The sequence below is a fragment of the Trichosurus vulpecula genome, chromosome 8, assembly GCF_011100635.1.
Source record: "Trichosurus vulpecula isolate mTriVul1 chromosome 8, mTriVul1.pri, whole genome shotgun sequence".
NCBI lineage: Eukaryota > Metazoa > Chordata > Mammalia > Diprotodontia > Phalangeridae > Trichosurus > Trichosurus vulpecula.
In genome coordinates, this window is record NC_050580.1 from 73,278,229 (window position 1) to 73,299,285 (window position 21,057).

A 21,057-nucleotide genomic window follows, 5' to 3' on the forward strand; every position below is an offset into this window, starting at 1 on the left:
ATCTGTTACTTAAAGGAGACCATAAGCATGTTTATGAGCATGTGTATGTATATGTGTAGGGATATTGGGGAAAAACAATTTGTATTCAAATTTCATGTAATATGGGGGAAGGGAGAGTTCCCTAAATACTAGGAGGAAACCAAAAGACCTTGTTTCTAACAGGTGGCACTTAAGCTAAACCTTGTAGGAAGCTAGGAATTCTAAGAAATGGAAGTAAGGAGAGAGTGTATATTGGGAAAGAACTTTGACTTGTTAGTCAAACAATTAGATCTTAGTTCTGAGGAACATGATGTAAGAGTTTGGTTAACTGAACTTGTAATGATTCCCCCCCTACTGGGAATGAGAATGGGGAGCACTGTTAAAAGTGAGCTGTTCACTTATTCACAGATAGATTCTTGAGGGAGTAGAGGCAGGAAGGGCCTCAAAGACACACTATCAGAAACTTCAACTAGAAGATTCTGCAGCCATTTTCCATTTTTTGTACCTATTTTGATCCATCCAATCTTAGCTTGAATGGCCTTTAGAACTTACCCCAAAACATAGCTGCATAAGGGATAAGGGGTAAGGCTGGAGACAGGAACCTCTGTTGAAGGACATCATCCTTCCTGGATTGTATCATAAAATCTTAGTGTTTAAATAACTTGAGGATAACCTCAGGGACCATATTGTCCAAATCATTCCTGAAGCAAAAATCCCCTTCAAACCATCCCCAACCAATAACTATTCGATTTTTATTTGAAGAGGTGGAAATAGAGAAATCTCTGTCTCTCAAAGTAGTTAAACCCAATTCCGAATGGTTATAATTGTTAGGCAGATTATCCTGCATTCAGCCAAAGAAAATAGGAAAGGAGACAAGGAACCTTATGGGTCACCTAGCTCAGTCCTCTCCTTTTCCTGATGAAGAAAGTTCCAGTCATTGGTTATAGCTCTGACTTCTGGAGCATAGTAGTATAATTTTAATTCCTTTTTCACAAGATTGCATTTGAACCACTTCAAGACAAAGATCATGTCCCCTGTAAGTTTCTTTTTGAGACAAAGTAGCACCAGTTCCTTAAACTGTCTCTTACTTAATATGGCTTCAAAACCCCTCACCATCCTAAGCACCTTTACCTGGGCACATTTGTTAGTATGCTTCCTAAAGTGTGGCACCCTAAAATTAACATGATATTCTAAGTGGGACCAGATGAAGACAAAATAGATGAGGATTATCACCTCCTTTGTTATGCACTCCATGCTTCTTGAGGCAGCCTAAGTTCATAGGATCACAGATTTCAAGCTGAAATGTACCTGAGAAGTCATGGAGTCCAACCTCTACAATTTAAAGATGAGGAAACTGAGGCCCAAAGAACTTGAATGATATGCCCAAGGGCGTACAGGAAGATAGTCCCAGAGCTGGAAACTGAACCCACAGTAGCACTTATTTTTTGGCTGTCATAGCACAGAGATTTCCTCCTCTCTCCTTTCAGGAAGTCTGTTTCACATGAACTGTTGTCTAGCCGTGCCTCTCCCACTTTGTCCTTACGCAGGCCATTTCTTGAACCCAGGTGTAGGGCTTTAGTTATTCTGAATGTCCCATCCATTTCCACAATGGTACAAGGGAAGGACTTCTAACAGTCAGTGAAAGGAGAATGTAAGCAAAGACCTCCTACTTTATCCCTAAAGCCTCCATTTACATTTCAAGCACGTGTAGTGAGATTTTTTGCGTCCATAATTTTACATCCGCCTTCCCCCACCCCCAAATTAGGTTAGTGCTCCATTCAGCAGGTTTGGAACTTATTTCTGTGACTCTGGTATACTTTTTAACAGAAGGCAGGTCTTACGCATGGGCCCACTATCGGCTTACTGCTTTCTAGGTCAGCCTTTATGGGAGTTTGATATGAATTATGGAATAGTTTTGTGAGGCCACAACTGTGATTACAGGCTTAATGATGCTTTAAACAAACAAAATGTAATGACTGTCATCAGCATAAAGCAGGGGCTTCCTGCGGGGAAATGCCAATAAATGGGGCTTCTCAGTGGGGGAGGGTGAAACTGGCTGCTTTCCAGCTGCAATCGGCACCACATAGACCTTGTATGTTAACTTAATTATAGCACAGTGCCAGCCTCGGTGAAGCAATTTTACTTTGAAGAATCACTGCCCACCCAGCTTAGAGTCAGTGCATTTAAAGGTTACCCATCTGATCCATGTCGTTGAGAATGGCCGTCTGGGACTCAATAGCCAGATTCGGATCAGTGCCTCGACTCTCAGGCATTCACTCAGCCCAGCGCGAGAAAAAAAGCACGATCTCGAGACCAAACACTACCCCAGGAGAGCCCAGGAGCCAATTTGGGAGCGATGGACTTCAAGAATAGGACCCAATCTGTTGTTCTCTCACTTCGCACCAGGACAGCTATAACACTGAATAATCTTTGGGGGCCTCGGTTCTATTCCACGAGTTCCCGAGTCATTTTCTGCTCCCTCATTTGCTAAGCAAGAATGGCTTCGCTTAAATGCGGCACGCAAATGCATTATTCTCCTATCTTCCGAAATCGGCTCTATGTGATGATATCAAAACAGATGTGCCTTTGTCCTTGAAACACACGCATACATGAGGGCACAGCCACACTCACCCGCGTGCACACACACCCACACACAGACACAGACACACAGGCACACACTCAGATTTTGCCTGTTTTGAAAGTGCAGCAGCTGTCTTGAGTTGGACTCTCTTATTGTGATAGAAAAACAGACGTAGTGGAATAGCCAAATGAGAAGGGATCTCACAGACCATCTAATCTAATCTGTATCTGAATTACTTCTATAAAGCATAACTGCCCACCGGCTTTCCAGCTTTAACTTGGAAGACCTTCAAAGGCAATGAACTTACCATTTCCTAGGCAGTCCATCTCAGGTTTAAGTGTTTTTAATTGTTAATAGGGCAGCTAGGGGGTGCAATGGGCTTGGAGTCAGGAAGATCTGAGTTCAAATTTGCCCTCAGACACTTACTAGCTGTGTGACCCTAGGCAAGTCACATAACCCTGTTTGCCTCAGTTTCCTCAGCTGTAAAATGAGCTGGAGAAAGAAACAGCAAAGCACTGCAGAGTTGGACATGACTGAAAACAACTGAACAATTGTTGATCAAGCCTAGGTTTTCCTCTTTGTACCTTCTACCATTTCTTCCTAATTTTGACTTTTAAGGTCCATGCAATAACCCTTCAAATACTTGAAGACAGTTTTTGTTCCTGCTAAGTCATCTCTTCCTCAGGCTAACCATTCCTAGTTCCCTCAATCAATTTCCATTTGGCATAAACTCATGGCCTTTCACCATCTCAGTTACCTTCAATGCCTTTCCTAAACTGTACCATCCATTACTGGACACTCACTCGTTCTGCCAAATTACATTACAAGGGCCTTTTGACTATCATCTGCCACGTTAGCTGTCTCATTCTGCTTTCTATACGTCTCAAAGCATGGAGCCAAGCACAGGCCTCCTGCTTTGGAGATCTATCAAAATGACATTGAATCATTGATGACTTCTCTTAGGGTTCATCCATATGGACACACATAGAGATCAACTTAATTATGTTATCATCTAGCCCACATCTCCCTATTTTCTGAAGAGCAGCGTGAGAGATTGTGTCAGGGGACTGGCTAAAATCTAGAAAAAACAAAACAAAACAAAGCATTCTTGGTAGTATCGGAGAATGAACTATAGGATAAAGGATCTAAAGATGAAAGGGACTCTGAGATGATGTAGTCTAACCCTCTAATTTTAGGTTACTAATACTTTTATTTATTATGTATTAATAAGGAAATAAGCTCACATAAGTTGAACAGGTTGGCCAAGTTCACACAGAGAGTATATTCTAGATCTAGAATTCAAACACAGGCTTGGTGATTCCAAGTTCAGTATTCTTTCGAGTACACCATGCCAATGAAAAGGTTTCCTCCGCTAAGCAGAGAGCAGAGAAAGACTAACAATATACACAGGAGTGTGCTAGTGCCAGTTGGAATCCACTCAGGAGAGCCAATTGTTAAAATTTCAATGTGAGCATTTGTAACTCAGAAATCAACAAATGCTCCAAATGTTTGCTTTTTTTGTTTATTTTGTCGATTGTCTAGACTTAAGAAAATGATAAAAATGGTGATGCAGATTAAACTTAAAAGTATTTCATGCATGCTTTTTTTGAGAGGTGGTCATTAAACATTTCCCAACACACCCCCTTACTGTACAGTGTTCCATATGCTGTCTGATGTGATCCCTGGATTGGTCGGTTTTCCTTAACTTTTTTTCTTTATTACAAGGGAGGGGTCTGGGATGGTGAGTAGAAGGTACGAGGAAAACAAAATGTACAAATTAAAATAAAACCTAAATATTATTCATTATACCGACCATATTCTCCTGATTAAAAAGTCTAGTAACCTTGTTGGTTTTTCAATGTCAGCTTCATATTAGGACAAAGTGGAGCTTCCAGTCTTTAAAATTAGTCAGATTTTGGTCTTCACATTTATTTCCTTTTTCAGTGCTTCCAGGGACTAGGCTGTTCTTGACCAAGTAATAGTAATTCTTCTATGAGTTGTCCTCTGACTTGGATTCAAACCCTACCTGTGACACTTTAATTGTGCTCGGTGTTCCATGGAACCCTCTAAGATACTGACCAGCATTGACAGAAACATTTCTTACCAGGAGCTCCTTATACCAATTGAAATCACAGGTTTCATGCCTCACCAAATTTAAAACGATAGAGTTTTTTCGATTCATCTTTGTTGTAATTGAATATTAAGATTCGTTCTCCTTTGTTCCATAGGATTTTGTGTCTTCTATGGAGGAGTACAGAAGACGAGGCCAGGAGCTCTATGCATCTTTATACAAAGATTATGTCCAGGTAAGTAACAAAACTTTTTTTCTCCAAATTTCCTATTGAAATTTATTCTCAAAACTTCAGTAAATCAGTCAGTAAATCAGCCAACAAATATTTATTAAATGCTAACTATATGCCAGGCACTGTGCTAAGCAGTGAGTGTACAAAAAAGGCAAAAATAAAGTCCCCGTCCTCAAAGAGGTCAGTTTAATGGAGGGGATAGCATACAAACAACCGTGTACAAACAAAATAAATATAGTATAAATGGGAAGTAATCTAAGAGGGAAAGCACTAAAGTTATAGCCAACCCCTTTGACTTAATGTTCAAGAGATGATCTATCTAGAATTGAAAAGACTTGCCAAGAGTCATTGAATCCAAGGTCCCTTCATTTTACAGTTGAGAAAATTGAGACCAAGGATGATTGGGTGGCTTCCCCAGAGTCATAGAAGTAGTAAGTAACAGAGCCAGGAGGTGAACCAAGATCTTTCTGACTCCAAATCCATTGCCCTCTTGGCTGTATCACACTTCCTCTAGGAATGGCTAATTTTATTTTGAAAGGTTGATACTAAATTATAGAATCAAAAAATTTAGAGATAGAAAGGGAGTTAAAGTTTTTCTAGCCCAACTCCTTTATTTTTCACCTAAAGATCCTGAGACTTACTCCCATATCCCCAAACATCTTTCCTTTCCCATACCTCACAGCACTTAGCTAATGTATCTTTTTGTATTTAACTAGTTGCATTTATGTCAAATATCCTCTGATAGACTGTAAGCCCCTGAGAGCAGGGACGGTATATTCTTTATCCTTATGTCTCATCTAGTATCTAGCGTAATGTTCTGAACATAGTAGATGTGAAGTATTTGCTAAATCAGATTAAATTCATCATAGTCAAGGCTTGAATTTAAGTCTGTTGACTTCCAATCAATTGCTCTTTCTACTACACCAGTCTGCCCCAATGAGATGTGAATGTTGCGCCAGGTGAAGAGGAGGTATAGCCTTCTACCATCACCAGAAAGGCTGACATGTGAAGTTGTATTAATGGTATGATGCCATGCAAGATCTAGGAAGCAGGCCTTCCTCAGTTACCTGTATTGGCCTGACCCGAGATTGAGTCTTCTATCTATTTGAGGTCTCAATATATCAAAAGAGACAGACTGGAACTGGAAATAGTCTAGAAGAAATCAACCAGAATGATGAGCTTACAAAATTCAGTGACTGAAAGGATGAAATGAGGAAGTTAAGGAAAAAGTAAGGTTTTAAGGAAAGGCAATGAGCTCTGTGTTGGACACGTTGAAATGATGTGCCTATAGGACCTCCAGTTGAAGGGTTTTTTTAAATTTATTGATCCATATCTCCTCAGGAAGGCTTACTACTAAGTCATAAGATCTGTGTAGGAAGATTAATCAGACTACTGAAATGACAGATCTTTGCAGTACCGAAGTATATAAGGGTGACATGATTTCTTTTCAGCATCAATCTCTATTTTTAAATAAGGCAAATCATCCTTCTGAGCATTCATTACCATGATGTTTGTAGCTGCCTTTCTTCAGGGAGACTATAGTGAGAAAGCTTTACCTTTGCAAAGCCACCTGTCCTAGTAGTTTCATATAATTCACCATATGGGGTGACTTCAAGATGACATGGCAAGATAGCTTGTTTGGTACATCATAACTAGCATCATGCTCTTGTTTCATCTTCAAAGGGCACAATGTAGAAATTTCTAGGAAGGCTGAGAATAAAGCTTCTCTTTTTGCTCCTCTTTGAGGAAAGACAAAGTATTTCAGTCTTTGTAATTTGTTAGGCAGCTTTTCTATGTGAGTTTATGATGCCTTGGCTACCAATACATGTCTGAAAAATAGCTCAGGATACATAATTTTCTCAGTTTACATTCACTTTGTTACCCAAGATACCCTGTTGCACAGTCCTTTGCACAAGCCCTTGGTAAGTATTTTTCTTTTATTTGAATTAGCTATGGTGAATATACTTGGACTAAATTGAGTTACAGTCCAAATGAAAAGGGAATTGGTAGAATCAACGATACTTTGTGAAGTTCCAAGATCATTATTAAAGTGATATCATCTTTTATGCTTAATTTTTAGGGGATAGTATATTTTTTATTCCCCTAAACTGCCAAAGTTACAGATCTGACCTAGGATCTAAAAATCCAGCTGTGTCTTTTTAACCTCCTGTGACCCTTTTCAAAGTTCAGGTGCATTGATTGGAAGAACTTTGACAGTTTTGGGGGGTAAGAAGCTGGAGCTTCTCCCCTATAGTTCTACTCTAATGCCTCATCATGGGGGCATGAAGGTGACCTGGGTTCTCAAAGGCTATCCCTTTAAGTGTCAGGTCAGACAGGTCCTACCAAGCTGGAAAGGCTTTGAGTACCAGCAAAGAGTAGTTCATCTGCTTTGCTCAGGGTGATGAGGTTTCTCAGCAGTTTAGACTCAAGCTGATTAGTTTTTCAGTCATAGCAGTTACTGACCATCAACCAAGTCAAAGAGGGATTGTGATCTGCATCAGTGGCAGGAATCCTCACACCAATGAAATTACAGGTTTTTGAAGTTGGAATTTGGCTGGTCTTCCCTGCCAGTTTCTGAGATTCTGCAGGCTAATGGGATGCAGCTGAGGCTAAAAACCTACTGGGAACCAACAAAACCAAATGATACAACTCCAAGTACCCACTGAAAGCTATTCTGTGGAAGAATAGACTGTGCATTAGCACTACTCAACTTCATGCTTGGCTTCTGTTCAACAGAAGGTTCATGAACCTGTGTCACTCCTGAGGAGCCCAGCTTATGAAATAGAATCTATTATGGAAGTTTTGCTTGTCCATTCAATTATTTTTGAGAAAATCAACATATTTAGGATGGCCCTTGTGGATACATTCCAGATCTTTAAATATTTAGAATAGATGATTTTGATTTTAAAACGAAAGCAGATGAAAATGCTATCAGCCTGGAGATAGACAGAATACAGATTCTTCACTTCCTTGTAACGTGGAATGTGTGCTTCTTTATCCTTTTTTTCCATACACAATACAGTCAAAACTAAAGTTTGTCTTTCGTTTAGTTCATGTGATCATAACCTCCAAAGATATTCAAGCAATCTCTTATCTCTCAACTTCCATTCAGGAACTGAAGGTTCCAAGCTATAAAAAGAAAAGAAGTGAGGAGTACGTATGCAGTTGTGAATTTCCAAAAAAAGTGCATGGGATTAGATAAAGAAGCAATCAGCCATGAAATGGAGACTTTAAGAGGCTAATTGATTTTCATAGGGTCATTCAGCTGCTAAAACCATGCCTTAGTAACTCTTGGGCATTATATACTCACCATTCTGGTTATTCTTCTCCAAATACATCTATGTTTTTCACTGTCTTTCTTAAGATGTGGCACCTGATCATGGACACAGTACTCCAAATGTAGTCTGACCATTATCTACTAGAATGTAATAATAACCTCTCTTTTTGTTTTAGAAACAATGTACTTCTAGTAATATAGAATAATGGAAAGATGTCTGGGCTTGATATCAGGAGGTCTAGGCTTGAATCCTGCCTCAAATGGCCCAAGTCATTAGGTCTATTAAAAATGGAATGGACGATACAAGGAGACAGTGAGTTCTATGTCACTAAATGTTCAAAAAGAAGTTAAATAACAACTTGCTGAGGATATATAAAAGGAATGAATATTTCAAGAAGTGTTTGGACTAGACATCCTCAAAGATCTTTATCACACTCAGATTCTGTGGTCTGTATTTGCCTTTTTCCCATCTTATCCATAGTTCAAATATTTACAAATACTGAGGAGGCACTGGTGCATTTGTCCATAATACTATATGCACACTATTTTTCAATATTAAATTATCATATACATGTTAGCTGTTGTTGTTGTTGTTGTGACTATAAAATTATTTTCAGATTCATTGCATTGCCCAAAGGGAAAGAACTAGATCTTTAAATGATGGATATTATTCTATTTCAGAGACAGAAATGTGTCTACAGCAAGGCAGCAAGAGAATGGACAAAAATGAAAGATCAACTTTTCAATGAGTTGGGTTTGTGGGGGCAAAAGTCAGGGTCTTGCTCCCAGTGGTCTCTTGACTGGCGTGAAGGACCAGCCCGCATGAGGAAAAGAATACGAAGAAAATTTGCTGGGGAGTCCCTGAAAACTGTAAGTAACATGGTAGTGTGTGTGTATGTGTATGTGCATGCATATGTATCATAGATTTAGAGATGCAAGGGATGTTAGAGGCCATCAAGTCCAACCCCTTAATTTGACAGGGAAAAGGAGACCAAGAGAGTTTAAGTCACTTGCCATGGGTCACACAGATAGTGACTGATGCAGGATTCAAACAGGTCTTCTCAATTCCTAGTCAAAAAGTATTCATGATGTTCTGTGGTTTAAAGAGGAATCACTCATGACCTTATGGCCAACCCTCTGGTGATAGTCCCCTTTGAACTACTGGGTTTTCATCTCTGCTATGTCTTACTAAGCTGAAAGGCTGCAAGTTTAGACACAGTGAAGGACTGTATCTATTGTCAAAGAACTAATCTAGGCAAGTTAGGAGGAGCCAATTACCAGAGAGTTGTCCATGAGGCCATGAATGATATTTTTTGAACCACAGAAGCTCATGGATACCACCTGTTAAGGCAAGAAGACTTTAAAGCATTCACCAACCATGGGATAAATCAACATTTATTAAATGCATACTTATACACTTGGCACTTAGCTACATGCTGGGACAGGAAAAGAAGTGAAAGACAATCTTTGCCCTCAAGGAGCTCACAATCTAATGGGGAGATAACAAGTAAATCAATATATGTAAAGCAAGCTATATACAGGATAAATGGGAAGTGATTAAAGTAGAGAAGGCACTAGAATTAAGAGCGGTTGAGGAAGGCTTCTTGTAGAAGGTAGGATTTTAGTTGGGACTTAAAAAAGCCAGGGAGGTCAGTAGAAGTGAAGGAGAAAGATAATTCCATGGATGGAAGACAGACAGAGAAAGTGCTTGGAGCCAAGAGATGAGGTGCCTTGTCCATGGAATAGTCAAGAGGTCAATGTCATTAGATCAAAGAGTATGTGTTGGGGAGTAAGGTGTAAGAAAACTTAAAAAGTAAAAGGAGTCTAGGTTATGAAGGAGTTTGAACACCCAAGTGGGAATTTTGTATTTGACCCTGAAGATGATAGGAAGCCATTGGAACCTATGGGGGGGGGCAGTGTGGCTGACATGATCAGACCTGCAGTTCAGGAAAATCACTTTAGCATCTGAGTGGATGATGAAGAGGAGTAGGGAAGAGACTTGAGGCAGACAGGCTATTAAAGTAATCTAGGCATGAAGTAATGAGCACCAACACTAGTGATGGCAATGTCAGAGGAGAGAAGGGAACATATTCAAGAGGTGTTGAAAAGATGAAATCAACAAGCCTTGGCAACAGCTTGGATCTGGGAGGTGGCAGATACTGAGGAAACCAGAATGAGTCTCCTAGGCTGTAATTCTGAGGGACTGGGAGGATGGTGTTGCCCTCTACAGTAAGCAGGGAGGGTTTAGGGGAAAAGATATTGAGTTATGTTTTGGGCAAATTGAGTTTAAAATGTCTACAGGATATCCAGTTCTAGATGTCTGAAAAACAAGTTGGAGATGTGAGATTAAAGGTCACAGAGAGACTGGGGCAGAAAAGGTAGATTTGAGAATCATCAGCATAGAGATGGCAATTAAATGCATGGGAGCCAATGAGATTACCAATTGAAGTAGTGCAGAGGAAGAAAAGGGCCCAGGACAGAAGTCCAAGGGACACCTATGTTTAGAGGTATCCTGGAGGAGGAAGACAGAGGCACCAACAGTTTCAAAGGCCATTAGAGGTCAAAGAGAATGAAGATTGAGAAAGTGATTTTGGCAACCAAGAGATCATTAGTAACTTTAGAGAGAGTAATTGATAAGGTCAGAAACCAAATTGTAAGAGGTTAAGAAGAGAGTGAGAGGAGAGAAAATGAAGGCACCTATTGTAGATGACTTTTTGAGGTGTTTGGCTACAATAAGCAGGAGAGATATAGGAAAATAGTCAGTAAAGACAGAAGGATCAAGTGAGGACTTTTTCAAGATAGGGGAAACATGGACATTTTGTAGGCAGTAGGAAATGAGCCAGCAAAGAGGGAGAGATTGAAAACCAATGAAAGAGTGGGGGTAGCAGAGGGGGCAATCTATTGGAGGAGGCAGAATACAATGGAATCACTTGGACAAATAGAGAAGTTAGCCTTGGTAAGGCATAAGGCCAATTCATCATGTGAGACAGGGATGAGGAAGGAGGTAGAAGGCACCTGAGTGATAGGAGATGAAGAAGAGGGGAGAAGATGCAATTCATGATGAATGTCCTCAATTTTTTCTGTAAAATGAAGCAAGATTCTTAACTGAGAGAATGGGGAGAGAACCTATAGGAGATATGAGGATGGATGAAAAGTTTGGAAGAGCCACTGTGAATCTTATATTCAGAGCCAGGAGGACAGTACAGCCCTCCATTTTACAAATGAAGAAACTGAGGTCCAGAATAGCTAAGTGCCTTGTCTAAGGTTGCTCATGCAGCCCTAATTGAACCAGGATTCAAACCCAGACCCAGGCCTTCTGATTCCAAATTGAATTAGTCTTTTCAGCAATTTAGTGGTATAATCTGGATAGTACATTAGACTTAGAGTTGGGAAAATGAGTTAGAATCCTGCCTCAGTCACTATCTGTATGACCCATGGCAAGTCACTTAACCTCTCTTTGTCTCAGTTTCCCTATGTGTAAAATTAAGAGGTTGACCTTGACAACCTCCTAGCTCTAAATCTATGATCCAATGCTCTTCCCATTGGCCACTTTCTGAAATCTTGCCATTAATATTGATGAAATACAAACACCTAATGGCAAAGTTATCTGAGTAGTTCCTTCAAGTTCATTTCTATTAAACTGCATCTTCATCCCATCAAAACTCATGTCAATACTGACTTAACAGTTTTCTGATTGTGATTCAAATGGATCATACAGTGGGATGCATGTGGAAAAACCAGCTAATTCTATACATTCTTGTCCTTGACAGATGTCCTTAAACCAGTGAAAGTTTTTTGTTTGCCTATTTGGAATGAACACTGAATTCTAGTCTCCAAAGACTCCAGCTTGATCTTATTTCATCAATACTGCAAAGCATAATAAAATAAGTTTCCATTTTCTCACTATTTCCATGTGTTTGGCACTTTATAGAAACATATGGTGGAAGCTAATATTTTTTTCAAGAAATGGAGGAAGAAAAAAGTTAAGCAACTTGCTTACCCTGTAAATGACAGAGCTAGGGGTCTGGACATCAAGATGATCCCATTGGTGTCTCAGCCAATATTCTGTGGAACAGATTCTCTCTACCGGCTACTTCTTCTTAGTATAACAAATAGAACTGAAATTTAGATGACCTAAATATGCTATTTAATTCCTATACTGGCATAATCTTGGATAATTTCTGTAAAGCCTATTTACTGGAAGATTGTGGGTTTTTCCACTTTTGGACTCTGGAACATAAGTATTTATATTTTCTTGTTATCTTTAAACAATCCTCTGTAACTTTCCCTTTGAGTGTAATCAAAGGAAATTGAAGTGTGTGTGCATGTGTGCATGCGTGCGTGCATGCGTGCGTGTGTGCGTGTGTGTGTGTGTTAGGGAGGGATGCTTCATATGGATATCTTGATAATTAATGTTCCCTTATCTGGTCTCATTTTAGGTTTACCAAGCCAAAAATAATGAAACTTCTCCAACAAATGCTGAAAATCAAGGTATTCATTGATTTATTAACTTAGCTAATTTTTTTTGCTTATAAAAGATGCTCTTGCCAGGCTGTAAGCAGTAACTAGGGTATTATCTCATACATCATCCTTTAGGATGGAACCTTATTCCTAGAGAAACAATTAGAAAGCTAGTTTCCTGAATTCAGACCAAGATCACCACGATGGAATTTGTGTGTTAATTATGATGCCAAGTCTTGGAGCATTTCAGCATTTTCCAAAAGCATCCAGACATATATTCAGAGAGTGAATCAAAATACAGCTTAAAATTGTTTTTAAAGAAAGATATGAAAAAGTGCTGCAGTTTGAACATTAATTTATAAGAAATGACATTTTCATTAAAACACAACTCTCTTTCCAGTATAAAAAAGTATTGTTCAAAAGGTATCATCTGAGTCTTTTTTTGTAGGGAGAGGTCCTTGGATGAGGGAGGAGGAGAAGGGGAAGTTTCCAGAACCATGTTTTTATTGGTATGGGAACTCCATCCATTGATGTATATTAGTGACTTGGCTATAACTAAGAGTTGCTTGGGGCACTAAAATTCAACTATAACATGTCACAAGATTTGAATCCAGATCTTTTTGAACCCAATATCAGGCCTTAAACATCACACCATGCTGCCTTTCTTTGATCCAATACATACCCTCTCTTTGGGTCATGTTCAACAAATTGCCATTGAGTGATCCTATGAATGTTTTTGAGCTTGTTTGCTAGTATCTTATTTTTATTATCATAGCAGTATTCACATGGTTACATGTTCTCTCACATCTTGTCATTTGCTTTGAATCAGGTCTACTTCAGGTTCAATATCCAGGGCATGCCCACAGCACCAGGCCATGAAATAACTTCTAAAATCTTCTACCTCAGCAAAGGACAGATTCTTTTTATACTTGAATTGCACCCCATTTATCTCTTTAAATATTAGCACGCAGCTAGATTGGTAGTAATGGACATTTTAATAAATTGTGACACTTTGCATAAAAATATTCCATGGGGCAAACTAAAGCATTAAGTTTGATTAAACACCATCATTGTAAGACCTGGGTTCAAGAGCCTGCTCAGGCATTCCCCAGCTGTGTGGCCAAGTCTTAAGTGATTGCGAAGTGTCTGAGCCAGGACTCAAGCCCAAATCTTCTGATACTGCACCTAGTGGTGTTCTCATACTATCTTATCAGATGTATAGTGTCTAGAACAAGGAGATGGCACTATATGATACATTTTATTGATCAGATCACATCTGGAGTACGATATCCAGTTTTGGAAGCCATGTTTTAAGAAACATATTGAAAAAGGTGGGTGTGATTAGAGGAGAATGACTAGTATGATGATCATAAGACACAGAATCAGGAAGATATAGGTTCAGATCCTTCCTCTGACACTTACTATCAGTGTGGTCATGGGCAAATCAGTTTCTAAGCCTCAGTTCCTTATCTGATAAACGAGTTTTGTAATATCTGTAGCACCTACATAACAAGACTTCTATAATGTTAAAATAAGATAATGTATGTAAAATCTGTGGCATACTTAAAGTTAGTGATATATTTAACACTAATAAAAACCCATACAATGGGAGAAATTATTGGAGATGCTTAGTCTGGAGATGAACAGCTATAGGGTAAATACAACCCCATCCAAATATTATCAATATCTGTCATCTCTATTTAGGGTTACCTACCATCACAGAATTCTAGGTTTGGAAATGACCTGGGAGACAATCAAGGTTAATTATTATCCCTGATAAGTGGTTATTCAGCATTTTCTTAAGCACTTTATTCAGGACTTACTCCCTGCTGAAGCAGCCCATTCCATTTGGAGAGATCTCTGATAGGAAGTTTCTCCTGACAACAAGCCTAAATTTGCCTCTTCACAACATCTACCCATTGTGCCTGGCTGTGCCCTCACTGGAGAAGAATATATCTATCTAATCCCCCTTCCACATGACAGCTTTTAAAATACTTGATGACAGCTATTAGGAGGCTCCTGTGTTTTCTCTTATCCAAGCTAAATCTCAGTTCCTTAACCCGTTCCTCTCATAGCATGGTTTTCAGGCTTTTGTTCTTGTGATTAGTTTCCTTTGGAGACTCTCCAGCTTATCAGTGGCTTTTCTAAAATGTGGTGAGCAGATTCTGTGTTGAACTGGATGCCCTCTGAGTTTTCTTCCAGTTCTAAGATTCTGTGCCTTTCTGGTTCTGCTTAATATATTTTATTATTTTGTATCATCTTAATATATTAATATAACTTCAACATATAGGGTTCCATTTCCTACCTTTGGCCAAATGGAAGTTAGACTAATGAGGCTAATTTGAACCATTGAATGTATTATAGACATAAACTTATGGAATTCTTCTTCCATTCAAGTCTTATTTTGATGTTTCATCATGGTGCAGAAGTGACTCTGGATTCTCGAAGACCATGAACAAGGGACATTACCTCAGATAGCTTCTGCTGAGCTAGACAGGTTTTCAGTATAGCTCTTCAAGGACCAACTTAAGTAAGTTAGGAAAGAAATATTGCCAGCAAGGCAACCCTCAGGAGACAAAATCCTTTTGGTGTCATAGGGTCAAGATCTGTACATATGGATTGAGTATCCATCTATAATGATGAACTCATGGGTCATTGAACAGTAAAAAAAAAATAGTAATCATAGTTAATATTTATATAGAATTGCTTTAAAGTTTAGAAAATAATTTACATTCACTTTAACTTATTTCAGTCATACAACAACTCTGTGAACTAAACAAGATATTATTTTCCCCATTTTATAGATGGGAAAGCTAAAATTAATAAAGGTTAAAGGATTTACTCAGGGTCACAGAGCCAAGAAGTATCTGAAGTGAGATTTGAACCCAAATCTTCTTGAGTTCTTCCAGAATTATTCTACTTTATCTATTCTGCCATGTGCCATCCCCCCACTCAATTGAAGCATGTTATTTCATAATAATATCTATAGATATGTGAAAATACTTGTTTGCCTCAGCTTCCTAAAATGTAAAATGCATATAATCACAGCACCCTCTTTGATAGGTTGTTGGGAGGATCAAATGAGATAATATTTGCAAAGCACATATGTAATAGGTGCTATATAATTATAAATGCTATCTGATAATAGCAATAACAAATATAGTTCTGAAAATACCTAATGAAAAGGTTTCTCATGTTTTAATTATCATAAGATATGAGTTATTTTGGTTCAGCTTAACTTTGAAGTAAAAAGTAGAATTTTTTTGCATTATCTAGACCAGAGATATCAAATATGCAGCCCTTGGGCCACATGTAGCCCAGAATACCCCTGAGTGCTACCTGAGCCAGATTAAAATATAATTGGGAAATGTTTAACAAAATTAAAATACATTAAAACATAAATCATGTTAGCACGTGATTTTATGTCACCATGTCCCTGGAGAGGTACTTTAAGGGCCTTTGTTCCAATTTGAGTTTGACACTACTGTTCTAGCATGTCCAGATGAAGGCCATTTCTTTTACTTTTGGTACCAAATACTCCCATTGTCCAAGATGGAGTATATTGAGCAAAAGTTCTAAGTTGCCTTCCCTCCTGGTAGGTCATCTTGCTTCCTTTGAAACTGTGCTCTCCCTTGTAATGATGCAGATGACTTGATGGCAAATGAAGAAGAAGAAGAGAGAGATGAGACCGAAGACCGTGACCACCTGACATTCTTCCCAGCCTTGCATGAAAGCCTTCACTCAGAAGATTTCTTGGAACTGTGTCGGGAGAGAAAAGTTATTTTACAGGAATTGGTGGACAAAGAAAAGGTATTACCTTTGGGGGACTAGAATCAGCCTCTTGTGAAGATACCCAGCTGTCTTCATTTGGATCTCTAGACTTGGCACTGAAGTTAGTACACTGTTGGACTCCATTGGTAGGGCTAACAGAATTTTGCAGAAAAATTAGACAAGCCAGTTAATGCTGAATGCACTAGGTCTTTTGATTTTTTAAGGTAATTACCAAAGAAAGGTCGTGTAGCTCAACCAAAGATCCCAAGATAGAGTGAGGCAGGACCAATTAATAGAAAGTTACTAGGATAGACCAATGAATACTTCACATTGGGATTGGGTCTGACACCTCCAAATCAGAGTAGCCCCCTTACTACCCTCACACTAAGGCCATAATTAATACCTTCAAAGCAGAAATGGAGAAGAGGAATGGGAGGGATGCTAGAGATGTATCCAGAGCCTCAAGCATGATTATCATCAAGCTGTGACAGGAGGATGGGGGCACACAATGGTCTTGACCCCTAGGTCCATGGTTCAAGTTGACCCAGGCAATTCCAGATTCAGACCAGCTGGTTCAGCTCAGCAGTCATGGCCACCCTGGGGTCAGAATGGTTCAGGTATTTTATAAAGAAAGGAAGAGTCTTTGCAGGTGAATATGATTGGTTTCTCCAACCTCCCACCCCAAACCTCTCCCCCCCCCTGCCCCCGCAATGTAACAGGAAAGGCAATAGCAATCATTTAGGATTCTGGAAGTTTCTAGACTAGAACCCTTGTGACCTAGAAAATCAATTAATCAAGAAGTAAACAAGTACTTATTAAGCATCTTCTATGTGGCCAGTTTTAGGGGTGGTATCAGAAAAGGGGTAGAATAGGATTAAGGACGATCTAGGGAGGAGGCATGGGATGATAGGAATGAAAAGCCTTTTAGAAAGAACAAAGTTAAGCCAGAAAAATCTGATTTTTTTCCTGGCTTATGGCATTCACCTAGAAAGTTATATAATTATTACATTCACTACAGTGTAAAGGCTGAGCTGGGAGACATGGTAGTAGCATATGTGGTATGTCATTAAGCTGTGATAACTTCTCCTCCCCCCATTCCCTTCCCTCAGGCGTTTTCTCTGTCTAAATCAGGGATTCTTAACCTGGGGTCTGTGGATAGATTTCAAGGGACCATGAACTTGTCTGGAAAAAAGAATATCTTCATTTCACTAACCTCTAGCTGAAATTTAGCACTTATCACCATCCTTGTCCTGGATGCTATGACTTCCTTTAATGCTTCTCTTGTGTGTTAGCTAGGTGGCACGGTGGATCCCGAAGAGCAGAACTGAGTTCCTATTTCAGACACTTACTAGCTATGTGATCTTGAGCAGGTGACTTAACCTTTCTCAGTCTCAGTTTGTCCATCTATAAAATGGAGATAATAATCACACTTAACTCATGGGGTTGTTGTGAGTTATCACATATCTCATATAAGATAAGAGACATATTATCCAATGGAATCATATATTAAGGGTTTTGAAAACCTTAACATACTATATCAGTGTTAGCTGGGATGATGCAGGCTAGACTGATGTTAGTTCCTTTTTTTAGTTTGCCTTGTTACTCTTAACAGACATTGATTTCCAGTCCACTGAAATTCCTAGATATTTTATAGAACACATATTTTTTTCAGTATTTCATTACCTTTTATTTTACATCAAATAATTTATATATTTGCCCTTTACAAATAAAATACTAAGAAAATTGAAACCACACTTTACATTATTTAAAGTCATAATTCCAGATTATTTTCTTTTTACACATTTAAAATGGAATGGTCCAATGGCTTTGTCCACTATCAGAGATTTTAGTTCTGTTCAGTGATATAGAATATATACTTTTCAAACCTTTCCTCTACATCTTATATTTATGAAGTTGATCTTTTTCAAACCCAAGTGAACCCAAGAACTTTGAACCCTTCCTTTCTATTGTATTTCATTGTATTTGATTGGGAACCTGAGGTTGGAACCTATTAACATCTTTCTGGATTCCTTCCTTTATCTAATATGTTAGTTATTCCTCCCAGCTTTGTGTTATGTACAAATTTAGTGAACAAGGAATTTATGCCTCTACCAATTTGTTGATAAAAGTGTTAAATGGCACCAGTCAAAGAGAAATCCTTGGGGCACTCCTTTAGAGATTTTAGGTCATGTTTTGAATAATGAAAAAAGTAATGGAAGCCAACCATTTACCTTTGCTTTTGTCCCCTTTCCCTGCTTCCATGAAATATTACTAAGCCCCGGTAATATCATCCCTTGACTCTGCCCAGTGGCCTGATCACACGGGAATTTCCTCGTTTTGTCAGGTTGACAAAGAACAAAGCATGAGAGGTTATGGAAGGAACTTCAGAGCTCAACTACCACAATCCATATCTGAGTGATCACCACCTCTGCAACATTCCTATATGGGCCAGTACTCAGGGCTTTTGCAACTTTGAGACAAGGACAGCTTGAGCTCCCAGGGTAAAGCAGTATTACCACCCCTCCATTCCCTAGTGAGGTTACAGAGTAGTCTTTAGTGGAGGACCTCTCATCATTACCCTTAATGAATTCTTCAGTTCTTTGATTACTAGTAAATTCAGACATTGTAAAATTCTCTTTTTTGATTCCTATAAAGGCCTTGTAAGTGAAGGTGGCAGGTGAGCTGGAAATTTAATGAAAGTGTTTATAAGAGGAAAGTGTCCCAGGATACCTGGCTCTCTCAAAGACTTTTTCCTGAGTAGTTCCTTGCAAAGGTGTTTCTCCAAATCATCTATAGAGGATTACAGAATCACGGGGTGTATCAGTAAGGCAATAAACACTACATCAACAATAATTGTGAATATGCTTATGTAATTCTGTATCGGAAAGTATGACTCTCCATATAGAAGGCAGAAGAAGTAAAACATTTATTCAGACTCCAGATAACCATATCCCATAACCAAAAGTTCAGCTCCCACAACCAGTTAGCCCACTTTATCATAAGAGCAAGGAACTTAAAACACACTATCACAACATGGAGCCTCACCACCCCAAAACCTCTTAGACCCCCTACTGGGGTCTTCCCCAAAACAAACTCACAGCACAGCTATCACAGTCTGCTCAGCTATCACAGGCTGATTTTCTTAACCTCAGCTTTAACTATCACTACAGCCAATAACAGCCATAACAGCTCTCTCTCTCAGCATTTCCTGTGACACAACTTCCTTTTCCTCTCAGCAAGCTCCTCCCACCACATGTGACTTAGGCTTCCTGTGATGTAAGCAAGTCACATAGCCTATTAATGGGTGGGAAAGATCTTCAAATCTAAATTGCTGTTACACTGGGTCTCTGCACTGGAAGGATCCTCAGAAACCATCTAGTTCAACTCACATGTGACTATTACTTCCCTCTATATTAAACATTGAGTAATTATCCTACCTTTATTTGAAGACTCCAGTGAGGGGAAACCCACTGGTAGCCCATTGTGCACTTGGATGGCTCCAGTTAGAGAGTTACGTTGGTTTTTCCATTTGTCAAACCTAATTTTGCCTCTTTGCAACTTAAACAATTCCTACTAGTTCTGCGCCTATCCCCTTATTCAAATAGAATATGTGTCATCCCTCTTCCAGCTGATAGTTCTTCAGAGACCTGATCATCCCCTCCCTAAGTCTTCTCTTCTTTGAGGTAACTATCTCTATTTCTTTCAAATGGCATTCTTTATTATTCATATCAAAGTCCTTGAAGTTGGCTTCTCTTTTAGAGGGAAGGAATCAGGGTTGGGGGAATATGGTTCTGGACCTATGATCCCATCAGTATGGAAAGCTCCCAAAATGGATACTCCCTCTACCAATACACATCAATTTCCCATCCGCAATTTAGTTTTAGAAAGTTGCCTAGAAAAAGTAAGAGTTTAAATTATTTGCCTATGATCATATAAGCTAGTATGTATAAAAGGCAGAACTTGAACCTGGCCTTCCTAACTACAAGGCCAGCCTTCCACCTCCAAATTCACACTTCCTTTCAGAGAGAGAAAGAAAGAGACAGAGACAAACAGAGAGACAGAGACAGAGAGAGTGACAGAAAAAAGAGATAGAGACAGATAGCGAGAGAGGTTGATAAAGACAGATAAATGGATAGATACATACATATACATGTACACATATAACTTCTATATCTGCATATATAAAAATACAAAGACATAAGGATATTTTTATTAATATATATAGACACACATTTTTCAAAATGTGGATATATTCATATATATGTATATACATACAAATTTACATACACATAAGTATGTATGCCCATACATACACATATAGTTAATGTTCATAAGAAAAAAAAACAATGGTAAAATATTGGTTTCCTTAATATCACTCAGGGTGGTTTTTTTGTTACTCTTACTTACTTTACTCATAATGGGAAAATTTCTATTGAATAGCTCTCATACTAAAGCATTAACAGGTTTTTAAAATTACATTTTTATTGATAATTTGTTTTCTTATATCACCAAAATTTCTACCAATATCCTCCCTGCCCCCCTTCATTCTCCCAGAGAGCCATATTATATAACAAATAATACAACAGGGTTTTTTTGGTACCAATTGCTCCCACCCAATGAGTATCTGGAGTATTATATCCAATAGCCTTTTGTCACAATCAATGGGTTAAGCTATTGTTGGTTTT

General features: G+C 38.8%; 1 protein-coding gene across 1 annotated transcript in view; it reads left to right on the plus strand.

Annotated features, from left to right (window-relative positions):
* WDFY4 (WDFY family member 4) overlaps positions 1 to 21,057 on the plus strand; it is a 392,110-nt gene that overhangs the window by 216,499 nt on the left and 154,554 nt on the right. The window contains exons 40-43 of the mRNA XM_036734864.1: positions 4,789 to 4,866; positions 8,822 to 9,010; positions 12,580 to 12,631; positions 16,248 to 16,411. Of these exons, the coding sequence (XP_036590759.1) occupies positions 4,789 to 4,866; positions 8,822 to 9,010; positions 12,580 to 12,631; positions 16,248 to 16,411 (483 nt within the window). The remainder of the gene's footprint in view (positions 1 to 4,788; positions 4,867 to 8,821; positions 9,011 to 12,579; positions 12,632 to 16,247; positions 16,412 to 21,057) is intronic.